Genomic DNA, 15,899 nt, shown 5'->3' on the forward strand with positions numbered 1-15,899 from the left:
AACATTACCAAAATTGAAATGAAATGTAACCATGTTTGAACTTTTAGGAAACGTTCTGTTAAAAGCAATGAAATACCAAGAAAATAATGTTTTTTTTGTCAAGTTCCTTAAATGTGCTGAGAATGTTCCAAAGCCAAGCAACTATCCTTAACTACTCCCAGAAAGTTGTGGGAAGGATGTATGCAAAATAACCATAGGGCGGCAGGTAGAGTGTTGAGCCACTAACCAAAAGGTTGCTAGATCGAATCCCTGAGCTGACAAGGTAAAAATCTGTCATTCTGCCCCTGAACAGGGCAGTTAACCCACTGTTCCTAGGCCGTCATTGTAAATAAGAATTTGTTCTTAACTGACTTGCCTAGTTAAATAAAGGTTAAATTAAGAAATCAAAACACGTTCTCACCAAGCTTTAAGAAACCTATGGTTCTCAGAACGTTATGTGCTAGCTGGGTATTCCATCTTTGCTGTGAGCCATCCCTGGTCCTCTTTAAAAGGCCCATTGCAGCCGTTTTTCTCTCAATATTAAATCATTTCTGAGTAACAATTAAGTACCTTATTTGAACAAAAATTGCTTCCTAGCAAGATACATTGTTCAAGCAATAATTTTGCAAGGACTGTCAGGGAGTGATCTAAGTTGGGAGGGGAAAACTAGCTGTTATTGTCAGAGGTTTGGAACTCTCTTTCTTATTGGATTATTAACCAATTTACTGTCTAGTGATGTCAAAACTCCATCCCATCAAAACAGGCAGTCTTTTTAAACGGGTCTTACACTAAGAGGGCATTATCATAATTCTCACAATTGAACATTATTATTCCATCCTCATAGTGTGGAAATATATATAAAACACAGAAAAATATCTTTTTTTACAGCACTGGGCCTTTAATCTGTTTTCTCTACAGAAATCATCCACTCTCCCACTGTGTTGGCATGCTGCAGAGAACGGAGCTGCTGCATGTGACAGATCCTAATTCAAATGGCTTCATTCGGCACCCTGGAGCATCATTCCTTCTCCCCACGCTGTTTTTTTGGTCAGCCTATTTTTGGCACGGCGGCCATCATCCGCTTCATCCAACTCACTTTCATTCAATTCCTGACAGAAATGCCGCATCTGACACCAGTGCAATGCACACTATGGGCTCTGGCCAAAAGTAGTGCTCTATGTAGGGAATAGAGTGCCATTTGGGATTGAGCCCATGAGATGGGTACCGCAGAGTGGACTGTCAGAGTCTTTGATCGTGGCTGCCATGGAACATTTGCTGGCCAAAATGTATAAATTATGCTAAATAAATGTTTAAAGCACAAGTGACTCTCAACTTATTAGGGACTCTGTTGACCTTTCTCCCACAGCCAAATAGGGGAGTGACTAAATTACTATCTTTCACTGAATAATACATTGATGATCTAGGGAGAAAAGGTTGAACAATTATTTTTAACATCTCTACTCAATTTTGGTTATGGTTTAGGGCAGCCATCTCATTCATTAGTAAAGCAGAATAGCAGGTGAACGACAATAAAACAAAGACGCTCTGTGAAATCAAGAAAGAAACTAAGCAAGAGTGGGAAGGAGGATGGAGGAAGTGACGGAAAGCGGCAGAATTCGCATGCAAACTAAGGTGCTAGGAAACTGTCTTGGTCTGAGAGGAAGTGGCTTTGAGGGTACAGAAGAAGGGTGGCAGACAGCGTTTTGGGTTGAACAACCCTGCTGCCATGGTAATGGCCACAGAAACTTGTTGCTAACCCTGTGTTCAGACTAAATAGTAGCTACACAAACATGGCTTCACTCTCAGAAGAAAGTCAAATGGAAATGTTGAAGTGAGAGAGAGGAGTGTGGAAGAACGCGCCAAACACCGGGGAAGTCAAGAGGTTGATCTTATCTTGATCTGCAGTCAGTTGTTTTGAGATGCACACACATTTCTGGGTAACTGGTCAGTCTTGACCTTAAATGAAACCTCCACCTCCATCACAAACAACGGTACATAACACTTTACTTGAAGGGGGTATGTACAAGGCATAACAGTTGAGAAAGACTTCAAATGGGCTAATCAGTAGAAAGAAAGGTATTTTCCGTTACCAACCATATTATACAAACCTATAATGTGATCTAAGTCACAGGTTTGAACGCTATACTTGAATTCAGTAACACCGTGGAATTGATTCAAAACGGCACATTCTAATTTCGTGTCAAACAAAGCTCACACCTGCTGTGATGATAAGAGAGCTTACCCTGAATACTATGGAGGTAAACCTTCAGGCCAGAACGGAGCTGCTGATCACCAACCCTCTCAAACTGCTTGAACAGTTTGTTGATTGTGTTCTGGACGGATTCATGCCGTTTCACCTCTGCTCTTATGGCACTTGACTGAGCCAATTTGTTGCTGCTATTCATCTTGAAGTATGTAGATTGAAAAAACCTGGGTAAAGAATGTAGTTGCTTTCAGCCCATTTGAACTCTTTTTCGTTCCACAAATGAACCGTTAAAATGCAAAAATATACCCCAGAAGAAAGGTACACTCAAAAGTCTAGACCACAAAACACCAGAGCTCTCATTGCAACATGTTTCAGTTTCCTCTGATGGCTTTGAACTGACTTCCTTATTTCAAATCGTATGTGCTCTAGGCAACACTAACAACTGCAAAGGTTATTTTTGCTGATTCAAAAGTCATACTATTTTCTTTTACATAACAATACAATTTCAGGTGCAGTAGGTGCATTAAGTATTTGCGTTAATAGATATCTCTATGTTCACAATAAGGGCACAACAACAAGCCTATAGTAGCACTGACAGCATCAGAGCCTCTCCTTGTCTCGTGTTGCTGGTCGCTGGTGTTGCTGTACATGACATAATGCCAATGCATGGGTAAGTTAATGTTTACATAACAATCATCTGCCTTTGAGTGCCTCCTGTGTCTCTCTCTTTCTCAACCCTCTCTGCACTATGTTGCCATTCTCCTTGTCAAGGTTTGTGGAGTAAGGCCTTCCATTTATTTATGATAATCATTCATTACCCCATATGTGATATGAATAACACATTACACTGGATCATATATTTGATTTTATTCAAGAATTATGATATTTGGAAAATGTTGCACATTTTCTCTTCCACATACTGTATACAGAGAGATAAGTAGTCTTGATGATGTCATGCACACACGTCATGACAACGCCCTCTTTTCACTTGTGTGCTGTTGCCTGCCAGACCAACAACAAATCAGTTTAGCCAGTTAGCCTGTGAAAGCTTTGCTATTAAAGCAAGGTCTTTGTTTTAGAATTTTGATTTAAAAAAAATACGAATATGGTCTGTGGTGGATTTACCTGCTCTAAAAACGCGCTTTGTTCCTTAAATGTGGTTTACATTGTGAGTATTGAAGTGGAACATCTTAGATAGCTAACGTTAGCTTGCTACACAGCTAAACTGGATAGCTAGCAAGCTAGCTAACTGGAAAATGGAAGATTGTGTAACTAGCTAGCACATTTTTTTAAAATTCCGTTTTAACTAGCTTACGATGTCATCTAACTGGACATATGGGTAATTTCTGACGTAGATTGTTGCTTTTGCTAACGTTAAATGTATTGTGTCAAATATTTAGCGTTAACATTAGCTAGCTAACCAAATAACGGTAGCCTACTAAAGTTAGCTAACTGCTACATTAGAACGCATCATTGCTTGGGTTGGGTAAAAACATAGCTACATCTGCAAGTGAATAGCTAGTTATCTAGCTATTCCAAACAATACTGTACATTAGCTAGCTAGCTGGCCCAGTAGGGTTTTGATTTAGCTATATAACTCGTTCACAGTGAGCGTTATCTCCCTCTACCTCTGAATCGTCACTGACACGTGTTACAGCTGTTCCACAAGGTCCACTCGGTCCTGCCCCCCCCCCCGGTTTGTGGGTGGGGGGTTTGGGAAACCCTGCTATAGTGCATAGTTCTCCTCTGCCAGCTCATCCCTTAGATAACAGATCTATCTGTGTGTGTGCTGTTTTTGTTTGGATGCATTCCTCAATCAGCACATTGGCCTAGTTATTATCTTACCTTTCCCATGTCCTCAGCACAAACTGCCTCAACACTGTTGTATCAGCCAGTGGTTCCTTACTTGATTGCTTGTTAATTTACCTCTTGCTATGACTTCTTTTAAGCCTGGTTCCAGATCAGTTTGTGCTGTCTTGCCAACTCCTATGAGCATTGCAAATATGTACCATGACCAAAGGAGTTGACAAACACAACCACATCTGGGACCAGGTTAACTAACAGTTCACTGTGTTTGACTACCACCCTCCTCAGCTGGTAGGTCTGCTGCTGATAGGCGTGGCAGCATGGGGGAAGGAGTTTGGCATCGTGTCTAGCATCCACATCATCGGTGGGGTCATAGCTGTGGGCTTCTTCCTGCTTCTCATAGCCATCGTGGGACTCATCGGAGCCATCCACCACCACCAAGTCATGCTCTTCTTTGTATCCTTTATGTGTCCTGTAGGAAGAAGTCCCCTAACGTGGCTCAGTTTGAGTCAATCGTTGGGCTTTAATTACAGTTTCCCTGACTTCATTGTATTACAGTTTGGAATAGTGTATCTATTACGTTTTGTAAGAAAGGTGGAGATCAAATGAAAGAATAACATCTCATGGGAAGGGAAGTTTTATGAAATTTTTGAATGTAAGAGAAAAATATTTGATCAAATATGTGAAAAGTCCAGACTGGGCTTAATGGGTACTGAATGTACCGTTAAATCCATAGATATTCTAAATAAACCAACCTCTTAAATAATCCATTTGAATCCAGTTTCCAAATGTTGAAAACATGCAATCTGACATTTCTTATGGGATCTTAGATTATATGAATCTCCCCTAAAGTTATAAAAATAAACTGATCATTACTATTCATCATGAAATTACCACTCATAACAGCGAGGTGTCCAATCGTATCCACAGAGATCAATGTGAACCTCGGCTTTTATTTTTGCCAACCAGCACACACCTGATTCAACTATTCATAGACTTAAACTATTCAAGACCGGATTAGTTGAATCAGGTGTGTTATAGCTTGGTTAGAACCCTGCACCCACACTGGTCCGCTGTGGATAAGAAGCCATGCACTAAGACCATAACACACACAAGTTTAAATGAATTATCTAAATGCTGATTCACATTTCTGTACTCCTATTATTGTTAATTAGTTCAACTTGTCTCCCTAAAGCCTGTCTGAAGACAGTTTCAAATCTCCCTCTATACTGTTGCATTACAATGGTACATGTGGTGAACCAAACAATAATCACCTGGATGAGAGACAACAATATGACAATGCCCTGGGCCTAACTGCATGAGTAGTCGTCCAATGGTCATCTTCTTGTCTCTCATTTGTTTCCATTTTTGTCTGCTACTTGTAGGTCTTCTATCCCTGATATCCTTAAAATCTTCTCTCTCTGCTGTCGTGTCTTTGGCTATGCCGGATTAAGTGATATGACATGCTATTCTATAAAATAATTTGTATTTGTAATTAATATTACCTGATTCAGCTAATCAGGTAATTAATTAACTAGAAAGTCGGGGCACCATAAAATAATGTTTATAGAGCTGTTATCTTCAGAATAAACTCTTAAAGACCTAGTAATATTTTACATCAATAGCAGTCAATATTTAATCTTCACCTTATTTAGTATCATCTGAAAGTTGTAAGTTCTTAGTTATCTTCACGAGCCCTGGCAGGAAGTTGAATCAGCAATACAAAATTTGGTTTAATTATTTATTTACTAAATACCTAAATAATCACACAGAATTACATCTACACAGAATGGATCATACATTGATTACAAATTATGCCATAAAGCAAAACGTCCCTAGCGGACGGAACAGATATGACAGCTGGTTACACAAGGAAAGGGGGTTGGGTTTGAGTGAAAGAGCGAGAATACTGAGGAGCAAAGAGGTTTTGTGTGTCTATCGGGCCGTAGGCAGCTATGCTAACGTAAATACAGTATCTTATGCATTCAAAATTACCGCCCATTTGAAAAAGGAAAATGCAATTAATATTTACTCTGAGCTGCGCTTCGATCAGTTGGTCGTAGATGGGAGGCCGGGTTTTCCTTTGAAGAATGTCTGGTGGTAGAATGAATACTTGGTAGTACCGTCGTTGTGTGGTAGGAGAGATACTCTGTCCGTCCTCTCCTAGCCCACGTCTACAGTTGCTGCGCTAACGCAACAGCTAGGAGGTATCACTTCTTTAGTGAATAAGAGTTCAATGTTCATACCAAGTTGCCATACTTTAAGCTCATGCTATATTCTGGCTGGTATAGTCGAAATTCATCCTTCCGGCGTGTAGGTCGTCACCTTCACATTGAAATTCGATGCTAATTTCATCAGGTTCTTGCTGAGGTTGGCTTAGTTCTGTAGGTGGACTTTGTCCTTTCAACGTGGGGACCTCAAGTCCACACGCCCTTGGAGCAAAAAGTTACATTTTCGTCAAGGGGCTTATATAGGATTGAGAGAGCATTGAAATATACACGGCCCGTGTTTCATAGTTTACAACCAGTGTCTGTTCACATGGGCGGGGCCACTGAGTTGAGCATAGTTTACTCATGAAAACCAATTCTCTCATTTAGGAGCTAAAAATTACATTTAATCTTTTCGCAAATAGTTTCATATTTAAACATTTAAATTGCACAACAATTCCATGTGAATCTGATAACTAGAATGTGTAGATTTTTCCAATAAACAGTTTGTCGTCCTATCATCAGTAATCATGTCTCAGACACCACCTGAACTGACATCATATTCATTAAGTCCCAACACATATTTTCAACTGGTTGGATTAACGAAATATGGTTCTGTTTCCCATCTTTTAATGTCACCAGACTCAATGTTAACAAAGGGATTTTCAATAGTCACATTGGTAGAGTAGAGAGAGGAAATAGGGGAAAGGTATTTATGGGGGTCATAAACCTCCCCCCTCAGGCCAACGTCATGACACTGTATCAACGACTATCTGTCTACTCCAAACATCTTGGAGAGACTACAGAGGCTTTTTAATTGTTCTTACTTTTGGTAAAGGCACCATGGATAGATGCATAACTCTAGTTTGAGTATTTTAATCAACATAAATCAGAAGAAAATACATATTTATGCTCAGGTTCATTGAATATTAGGGATATCATCACACAATCCCCATGTGTTTCAATGCATACTGGGCTTAATTAATGATTTATAGTTTAAAAAATTGGAAACCAATTGTTTTGGGAATAAATATACACTATAGACTACAATATTATGCAAAGTTAGTATTGAACAATATTTATTTTCATTTCCAGGGGGTGCTTTGTGTTCTACAGTAACCGTTAAGCCCACCTGAGCTAAATGTCAAATTTACAAAAATGTATATGTATAACAATGTTAGTTTAACAGTAAAATAAGACAAAATCCATAAAACAATGTGAGCTGTGAGTTCTTGAGATCTATTATATTGTTGTGGTTCACCATGTTATGTTGCTACTGTATTGACCGTGACATGTGGTACGACTGCTAGCATGAAAAACACATGGCTTCATTTGGCAATAAATAGTCATTTATACCCATGTAGTATGCTATCATGTGCATATCAACACATGAATCTCTTCATTTTACATGAAGTATCATCACTTATCTGAGAAAGTGCAAAAAAAAAACAACATCTGTAAAAATGTGTTTATCTGAGAGTCGCCACCACACAAGTTATTTTGCAGCTTTGAAATTGGCCAGTAGTAGGAACTTACACATGTCAATAACTTAGTAATAAAACATCTGGTTGTCTTCGAATAAAAGCTGGTATGGATACAACAACCACATAAACTGGTTGAAACACTAAATAGCAGAAAATATTCTTTTTTTCCCCTTCTTTGAATCGAAAGATGGACGTGGGCTTAATAGGTAAGCTTACCCCCTATCTCCCAATGTAGAATGTAGAAACTCCCATGTAGAAGCGCCATTGTAGAATGTAGAAGCTCCAATGTAGAATGTACTCTGTCTCTCTCTCTCTCTCTCTCTCTCTCTCTCAGTATAGGCCTAGTTGATAAATTACCAGTTTGTTGTTTCCTTTAACCGGGCCCTTGTAGTACATGATCATACTTTTCCTGGTATTCCTTGTCCAATTTGGAGTTTCATGCTCCTGCTTGGCCATGAACCAAGACCAGCAGGTGAGTTCCCATAGATCTCTCAAACTCAACTCTGGAGACCTGGGACACCAGGTGGGTGCAATTAATGATCAGGTAGAACAAAAAAAACAGCAGGCTCCGGAACTCGTAGGGTAAGAGTTGACCCTACCCCCTAGGAACTTGTGTAGATCTGAAAGGAATGACATAGATTCCTCTATCCATTTCAGCTATGCCTTGTCAGCTGCTCCCTTCCACTCCCTCTTTCTCTGTAGAATCAATCTTTATGGCTGCGTTTAGACAGGCAGCCCAATTTCGGTAATTTTTTTCACTAATTGGTCTTTGACCAATCAGGGGGGAAAAAGGGCTGATGTGAAAAGATCTGATGTTATTGATCAAAAAAGACCAATTAGTTGAAAGAAATATAAGAATTGGCCTGCCTGTGTAAACAGAGCCTATGTTCTCTTGTATTTCCACTCACTCATGTCCTCATGGGCCTGTGTGGCTCAGTCGGTAGAGCATGGTGCTTGCAATTGCAAATCATCATGGATTCGATTCCCACCGGGGCCTCCAAAAAAATGTATGCACTCAACCTCTCCACTCACTGGACCCTTTTGATCACTCGACTAAGCATGCCTCTCCTTAATGTCAATATGTCTTGTCCATTGCTGTTCTGGTTAGTGTTTATTGGCTTATTTCACTGTAGAGCCTCTAGTCCTGCTCACTATACCTTATCCAACCTATTAGTTCCACCACCCACACATGCAATGACATCTCCTGGTTTCAATGATGTTTCTAGAGACAATATCTCTCTCTTCATCACTCAATACCTAGGTTTACCTCCACTGTATTCACATCCTACCTTACCTTTGTCTGTACATTATACCTTGATGCTATTTTATCGCCCCCAGAAACCTCCTTTTACTCTCTGTTCCAGACGTTCTAGACGACCAATTCTTATTGCTTTCAGTCGCACCCTTATTCTACTCCTCCTATGTTCCTCTGGCGATGTAGAGGTGAATCCAGGCCCTGCAGTGCCTAGCTCCACTCCTATTCCCCAGGCGCTCTCTTTTGACGACTTCTGTAACCGTAATAGCCTTGGTTTCATGCATGTTAACATTAGAAGCCTCCTCCCTAAGTTTGTTCTTTTCACTGCTTTAGCACACTCTGCCAACCCGGATGTTCTAGCTGTGTCTGAATCCTGGCTTAGGAAGACCACCAAAAATTCAGACATTTTAATTCCAAACTACAACATTTTCAGACAAGATAGAACTGCCAAAGGGGGCGGTGTTGCAATTTACTGCAAAGATAGCCTGCAGAGTTCTGTCCTACTATCCAGGTCTGTACCCAAACAATTTGAACTTCTACTTTTAAAAATCCACCTTTCTAAAAACAAGTCTCTCACCGTTGCCGCCTGCTATAGACCACCCTCTGCCCCCAGCTGTGCTCTGGACACCATATGTGAACTGATTGCCCCCCATCTATCTTCAGAGCTCGTGCTGCTAGGCGACCTAAACTGGAACATGCTTAACACCCCAGCCATCCTACAATCTAAACTTGATGCCCTCAATCTCACACAAATGATCAATGAACCTACCAGGTACCTCCCCAAAGCCTTAAACACGGGCACCCTCATAGATATCATCCTAACCAACTTCCCCTCTAAATACACCTCTGCTGTCTTCAACCAAGATCTCAGCGATCACTGCCTCATTGCCTGCATCCGTAATGGGTCAGCGGTCAAACGACCTCCTCTCATCACTGTAAAACGCTCCCTGAAACACTTCAGCGAGCAGGCCTTTCTAATCGACCTGGCCGGGGTATCCTGGAAGGATATTGACCTCATCCCGTCAGTAGAGGATGCCTGGATATTTTTTAAAAATGCCTTCCTAACCATCTTAAATAAACATGCCCCATTCAAGAAATTTAGAACCAGGAACAGATATAGCCCTTGGTTCTCCCCAGACCTGACTGCCCTTAATCAACACAAAAACGTCCTATGGCGTTCTGCATTAGCATCGAACAGCCCCCGTGATATGCAGCTGTTCAGGGAAGCTAGAAACCATTATACACAGGCAGTTAGAAAAGCCAAGGCTAGCTTTTTCAAGCAGAAATTTGCTTCTTGCAACACTAACTCAAAAAAGTTCTGGGACACTGTAAAGTCCATGGAGAATAAGAACACCTCCTCCCAGCTGCCCACTGCACTGAAGATAGGAAACACTGTCACCACTGATAAATCCACCATAATTGAAAATTTCAATAAGCATTTTTCTACTGCTGGCCATGCTTTCCACCTGGCTACTCCTACCCCTGTCAACAGCACTGCACCCCCAACAGCAACTCGCCCAAGCCTCCCCCATTTCTCCTTCTCCCAAATCCATTCAGCTGATGTTCTGAAAGAGCTGCAAAATCTGGACCCCTACAAATCAGCCGGGCTAGACAATCTGGACCCTTTCTTTCTAAAATTATCTGCCGAAATTGTTGCCACCCCTATTACTAGCCTGTTCAACCTCTCTTTCGTGTCGTCTGAGATTCCCAAAGATTGGAAAGCAGCTGCGGTCATCCCCCTCTTCAAAGGGGGGGACACTCTTGACCCAAACTGCTACAGACCTATATCTATCCTACCATGCCTTTCTAAGGTCTTCGAAAGCCAAGTCAACAAACAGATTACCGACCATTTTGAATCTCACCATACCTTCTCTGCTATGCAATCTGGTTTCAGAGCTGGTCATGGGTGCACCTCAGCCACGCTCAAGGTCCTAAACGATATCTTAACCGCCATCGATAAGAAACATTACTGTGCAGCCGTATTCATTGATCTGGCCAAGGCTTTCGACTCTGTCAATCACCACATCCTCATCGGCAGACTCAACAGCCTTGGTTTCTCAAATGATTGCCTCGCCTGGTTCACCAACTACTTCTCTGATAGAGTTCAGTGTGTCAAATCTGAGGGTCTGTTGTCCGGACCTCTGGCAGTCTCTATGGGGGTGCCACAGGGTTCAATTCTTGGACCAACTCTCTTCTCTGTATACATCAATGAGGTCGCTCTTGCTGCTGGTGAGTCTCTGATCCACCTCTACGCAGACGACACCATTCTGTATACTTCCGGCCCTTCTTTGGACACTGTGTTAACAACCCTCCAGGCAAGCTTCAATGCCATACAACTCTCCTTCCGTGGCCTCCAACTGCTCTTAAATACAAGTAAAACTAAATGCATGCTCTTCAACCGATCACTACCTGCACCTACCCGCCTGTCCAACATCACTACTCTGGACGGCTCTGACTTAGAATACGTGGACAACTACAAATACTTAGGTGTCTGGTTAGACTGTAAACTCTCCTTCCAGACCCATATCAAACATCTCCAATCCAAAGTTAAATCTAGAATTGGCTTCCTATTTCGCAACAAAGCATCCTTCACTCATGCTGCCAAACATACCCTTGTAAAACTGACCATCCTACCAATCCTCGACTTTGGCGATGTAATTTACAAAATAGCCTCCAATACCCTACTCAACAAACTGGATGCAGTCTATCACAGTGCAATCCGTTTTGTCACCAAAGCCCCATACACTACCCACCATTGCGACCTGTACGCTCTCGTTGGCTGGCCCTCGCTTCATACTCGTCGCCAAACCCACTGGCTCCATGTCATCTACAAGACCCTGCTAGGTAAAGTCCCCCCTTATCTCAGCTCGCTGGTCACCATAGCATCTCCCACCTGTAGCACACGCTCCAGCAGGTATATCTCTCTAGTCACCCCCAAAACCAATTCTTTCTTTGGCCGCCTCTCTTTCCAGTTCTCTGCTGCCAATGACTGGAACGAACTACAAAAATCTCTGAAACTGGAAACTCTTATCTCCCTCACTAGCTTTAAGCACCAACTGTCAGAGCAGCTCACAGATTACTGCACCTGTACATAGCCCACATATAATTTAGCCCTATCAACTACCTCTTTCCCAACTGTATTTAATTTATTTATTTATTTTGCTCCTTTGCACCCCATTATTTTTATTTCTACTTTGCACATTCTTCCATTGCAAAACTACCATTCCAGTGTTTTACTTGCTATATTGTATTTACCTTGCCACCAAGGCCTTTTTTTGCCTTTACCTCCCTTCTCACCTCATTTGCTCACATTGTATATAGACTTGTTTATACTTTATTATTGACTGTATGTTTGTTTTACTCCATGTGTAACTCTGTGTTGTTGTATCTGTCGAACTGCTTTGCTTTATCTTGGCCAGGTCGCAATTGTAAATGAGAACTTGTTCTCAACTTGCCTACCTGGTTAAATAAAGGTAAAATAAATAAATAAAAAAAATGACAATAAGTCGCTTTGGATAAAAGCATCTGCTAAATGGCATTAGTAGTATTATTATTATACGCCCTCTCTCTTTCCAGGAGAAGCTGCTGAACTCCACCTGGAGTCTGATGAGCAACAACACCAAGGGAGAGCTGGAGGGCCGGCTGGACTGCTGTGGCCTGCTCAACAACACCCTCGGTCAGAGGCAGTTTACCCAGGACTGGTTCAGCTGCAATGCTGTAAGGGTTGGCTGTCCTTGTAATGCATGTTCCTGCAAAATACTACCTGGAAATAGTTGTACTTGTAATACATGTGTCCTTCTGCTCATACTAAGTATGACAGGGAAATGGTAGCTGAAAAAAAAGTATGAAAATGTATGCACCTACGTCGCTCTGGATAAGAGCGTCTGCTAAATTACTCAAATGTAAAAATGCAGCTGTATTTTACATTTCCCCCTTGTTCATGATTAGTCACCACAGGAAATTACTTGGTTTTATCCATGGGTAATGCCCTGTCACATATAAATATGGGACGTAACGATCAAGGAAGCTCTGAATGTTTCCCCCTTGCTTTTGCCAGTGTAGTGTGTACCTCGCTCCCTGTGCTTTATCCGAGTATTTGCCAGTTGATCTATTGTTACCAGTACACCACAGCTGAGACTGCGAGCGTGTCTGTCTTCCATTGCAGCCGTGTAAAGACAGGAGAAACTGCTACACCTGTGGTACCATGATGCTACAGCACGCTACAGAGGCTCTGAAGATCCTGGGAGGGGTCGGACTCTTCTTCAGCTTTACCGAGGTGGGTGTCTGAGCTGCGAGCCTTTCTTTAGGTACTTTTTTGCTCTTTTCACACTATCGTGACCACCCGAACCCCAACCAAACGGTGCCAACTTGGATATTTTCACACTGTCCACGATTCCAGACACTATGGTGGATACGCAACCAGGCCAGCTCAGTACATCTTGCTTTGGCTTGGTAGTGTGAAAAGCCATTTGCTATGACCACATACTTGTCTGAATTATGTAATCATTCTCTTCCAGATTCTTGGGGTGTGGCTGGCAGTGCGCTACAGGAACCAGAAAGACCCCAGAGCCAATCCCAGTGCTTTCCTATAGTCGGTCTAACCCCATCTAATTAATGCAGTACTGTAGATTCCCAATGAGGAGATACACTGGTAGCTGTACATGTAGAGTTGTGCACATCTAGAAACACTCAGGAGTTTAAACTGGACCACAATCATACAAATGGGCTCTGTTCCAAATGGCACCCTAGTCCCTCTATTGTGCACTAGTTTTGACCAGGGCTTCATAAGGCTCTGGTCAAAAGTAGTGCACTATATAGGGAATAGGGTGCTATTTGGGAGACATCTGCGGACAAGAGAGCGCACACAGAAGCTGACACACCCCTCCGATATACACACCATCCTTGAATTCACACTGGACTAAAACACATTGCCTACCTACTGCATTAACCTCTGTTTGTGCAAGCACTCCTCTTCATATTGCCTAGTTTAGATTTAGCGAGAGGTCAAACGTCTCGATTTTGGCAAGGATCCAGATCTTATGTATGATAGGATAAATGGTTACCTCCGTTGGGCTATTGCCCAGCCTTGATTTGAGTACTGGATCTTTGATGACTGACTATATTCCAACCATGTAACCGTAGACATTCTTTTACACTTGCCCTGCTGCACAGACATACCTACAGTACCTTGTTTTCTCCCATGCCTATTGACAACCCTACTGTGTATAACGTTTAATAAGCCAATTTCATTCACCTTTTCCTCGAACCTGTATGTCGTGTTAATTCGGCTGAGTATGGCCCTCTAGATTAGTGCTAGCTGTGATGTGTGGCACTACAGTATGGTATGTACCGATTGCTGTCAAATGCATTATTCAGGAAGTTTCTATTTTTCTCTCTTAATTTGAGGTGAAATGCTGTGTTGTGGTTTGAAGTCAGATCAAAAAATCTCAAAGTAATGGTTGTCGCAAAGGAATGGGTGCGCGTTGGAAGTGGTGTGTGATGGAAATGTATGTTTTTCAGATGAATTGATGATGCCGTAGATGCTGGTATTGTATTTTAGAAGTTCGATTTTAGATAGTCAAGTAGTTAATCTGGTAGGATTAAGAATATTTATGAACTGAACTTGTGTAACTGAGCCAACTAATTTAACATTCACATAAGTAGGTAGATCGCCAATGGGACTGCAGCCCTTGTTGTACATGTATATAGTCTTTTGAAAAGTTTTCAATATCATGAAAGACGGGTTTGATGGTTAAGATGATCCACACCTCCTGCATTTCCGATGTTCCTTTGTTTCACAAATGATGTCAATAAGTGTAACGATTTAGTGACCTATGAGGGACATGGTAGTCAAGTGAACTATGACCTCTCCTGTTACTTAAAGGTACATTACGTTTATTCCCAACTCACTATTGGTTCTCGTTGTTGGCAGTTGAAAGTGTAAACAATAGCAATAGTTCACGTCTCTGAACGTCTTTGAATTGGTTTATGATAAAGGTAAGAAAGTAGTCAGATCATTTGGTTATGTCTAAGTCTTGTATTCTTCCAAAATAATTGTAATGAGCAATACAATGTTAAATGGCACCTTTAACTAGAAGGGAAATGATCTATTATCGACCATTTCAAGTTTTTAGCTGAAAATCAGAAGTTATGCCTAATTTGGTCGAAGCTATAGTGAAAACCTGCTGTACTTGTTTTATTTTCCGTAATCCTCAGTTTGTTTGTTTGCATTTGTTGTTTTGCTGCCTGATGTCGTTGGTTTTGTCCTCATTTGCCGACATGATTTTGTTCAACAGTGTTGAACTCATTTTGAAAGTGTTTTGATAATGCACAGCAGACATTCTTATTTTAATGGACTTAATATTCTGCTTTTAGTAAGGTGCTTTCGTTAAAACACATTACTGCTTGTTCTATGTCTTACACAGCGGTGTGGAGGGAGTGGCATCTCATCTGGCCTCTGTTGATCTGGATCAACCTGTAGGACTAAGATGAATTGAAATGTCAGCGCTTGTATTACTTGAACCACTTATGGTGAATTAATATGGTTTTGATGGTGGATATGGTGCTTGAGTGGAGCCACTAAAAGGTCTAATGCATATATACATATATATATATTATCTGTACGCATTATATTAACTCTGTACCTTATAGACCATGTACCCTACTTAAAACCTTGTGCACTTGTTATCCCAATTGTACCCTATCTTGAATTTTTGAGACTTCAATTTCCAAATAAAAATGACAAGATAGGATAAATGTTTTACGTTGACTATTTTGAGACTCACTTCTAGGCAGGAAGTTATCTCAATTCACATTTGAGTAGTTATTGTAATACACACGTTATCCATGGCCAGCTAAGGATTAGCTTGTTTTACAATGTGCAGCTCTCTCTATGTACCACACAGTGGCAGCACAGCGCGTATACCAGTTCAGCTGCACAACATCCATATTCAATTGCTTAA

General features: G+C 41.3%; 1 protein-coding gene across 1 annotated transcript; it reads left to right on the forward strand.

Annotated features, from left to right (window-relative positions):
- Positions 1–3,162: 3,162 nt before the first annotated feature.
- On the forward strand, positions 3,163–15,693 carry tspan31 (tetraspanin 31). The gene is made up of 6 exons (XM_021565969.2): positions 3,163–3,353; positions 4,280–4,447; positions 8,074–8,154; positions 12,514–12,654; positions 13,103–13,213; positions 13,455–15,693. The coding sequence occupies exons 1-6, from the start codon at positions 3,291–3,293 to the stop codon at positions 13,527–13,529; spliced, it is 639 nt and encodes a 212-aa protein (XP_021421644.1). The 5' UTR covers positions 3,163–3,290; the 3' UTR covers positions 13,530–15,693.
- Positions 15,694–15,899: the final 206 nt, after the last annotated feature.

Source organism: Oncorhynchus mykiss, chromosome 16 (assembly GCF_013265735.2).
Source record: "Oncorhynchus mykiss isolate Arlee chromosome 16, USDA_OmykA_1.1, whole genome shotgun sequence".
Classification (NCBI taxonomy): Eukaryota; Metazoa; Chordata; class Actinopteri; order Salmoniformes; family Salmonidae; genus Oncorhynchus; species Oncorhynchus mykiss.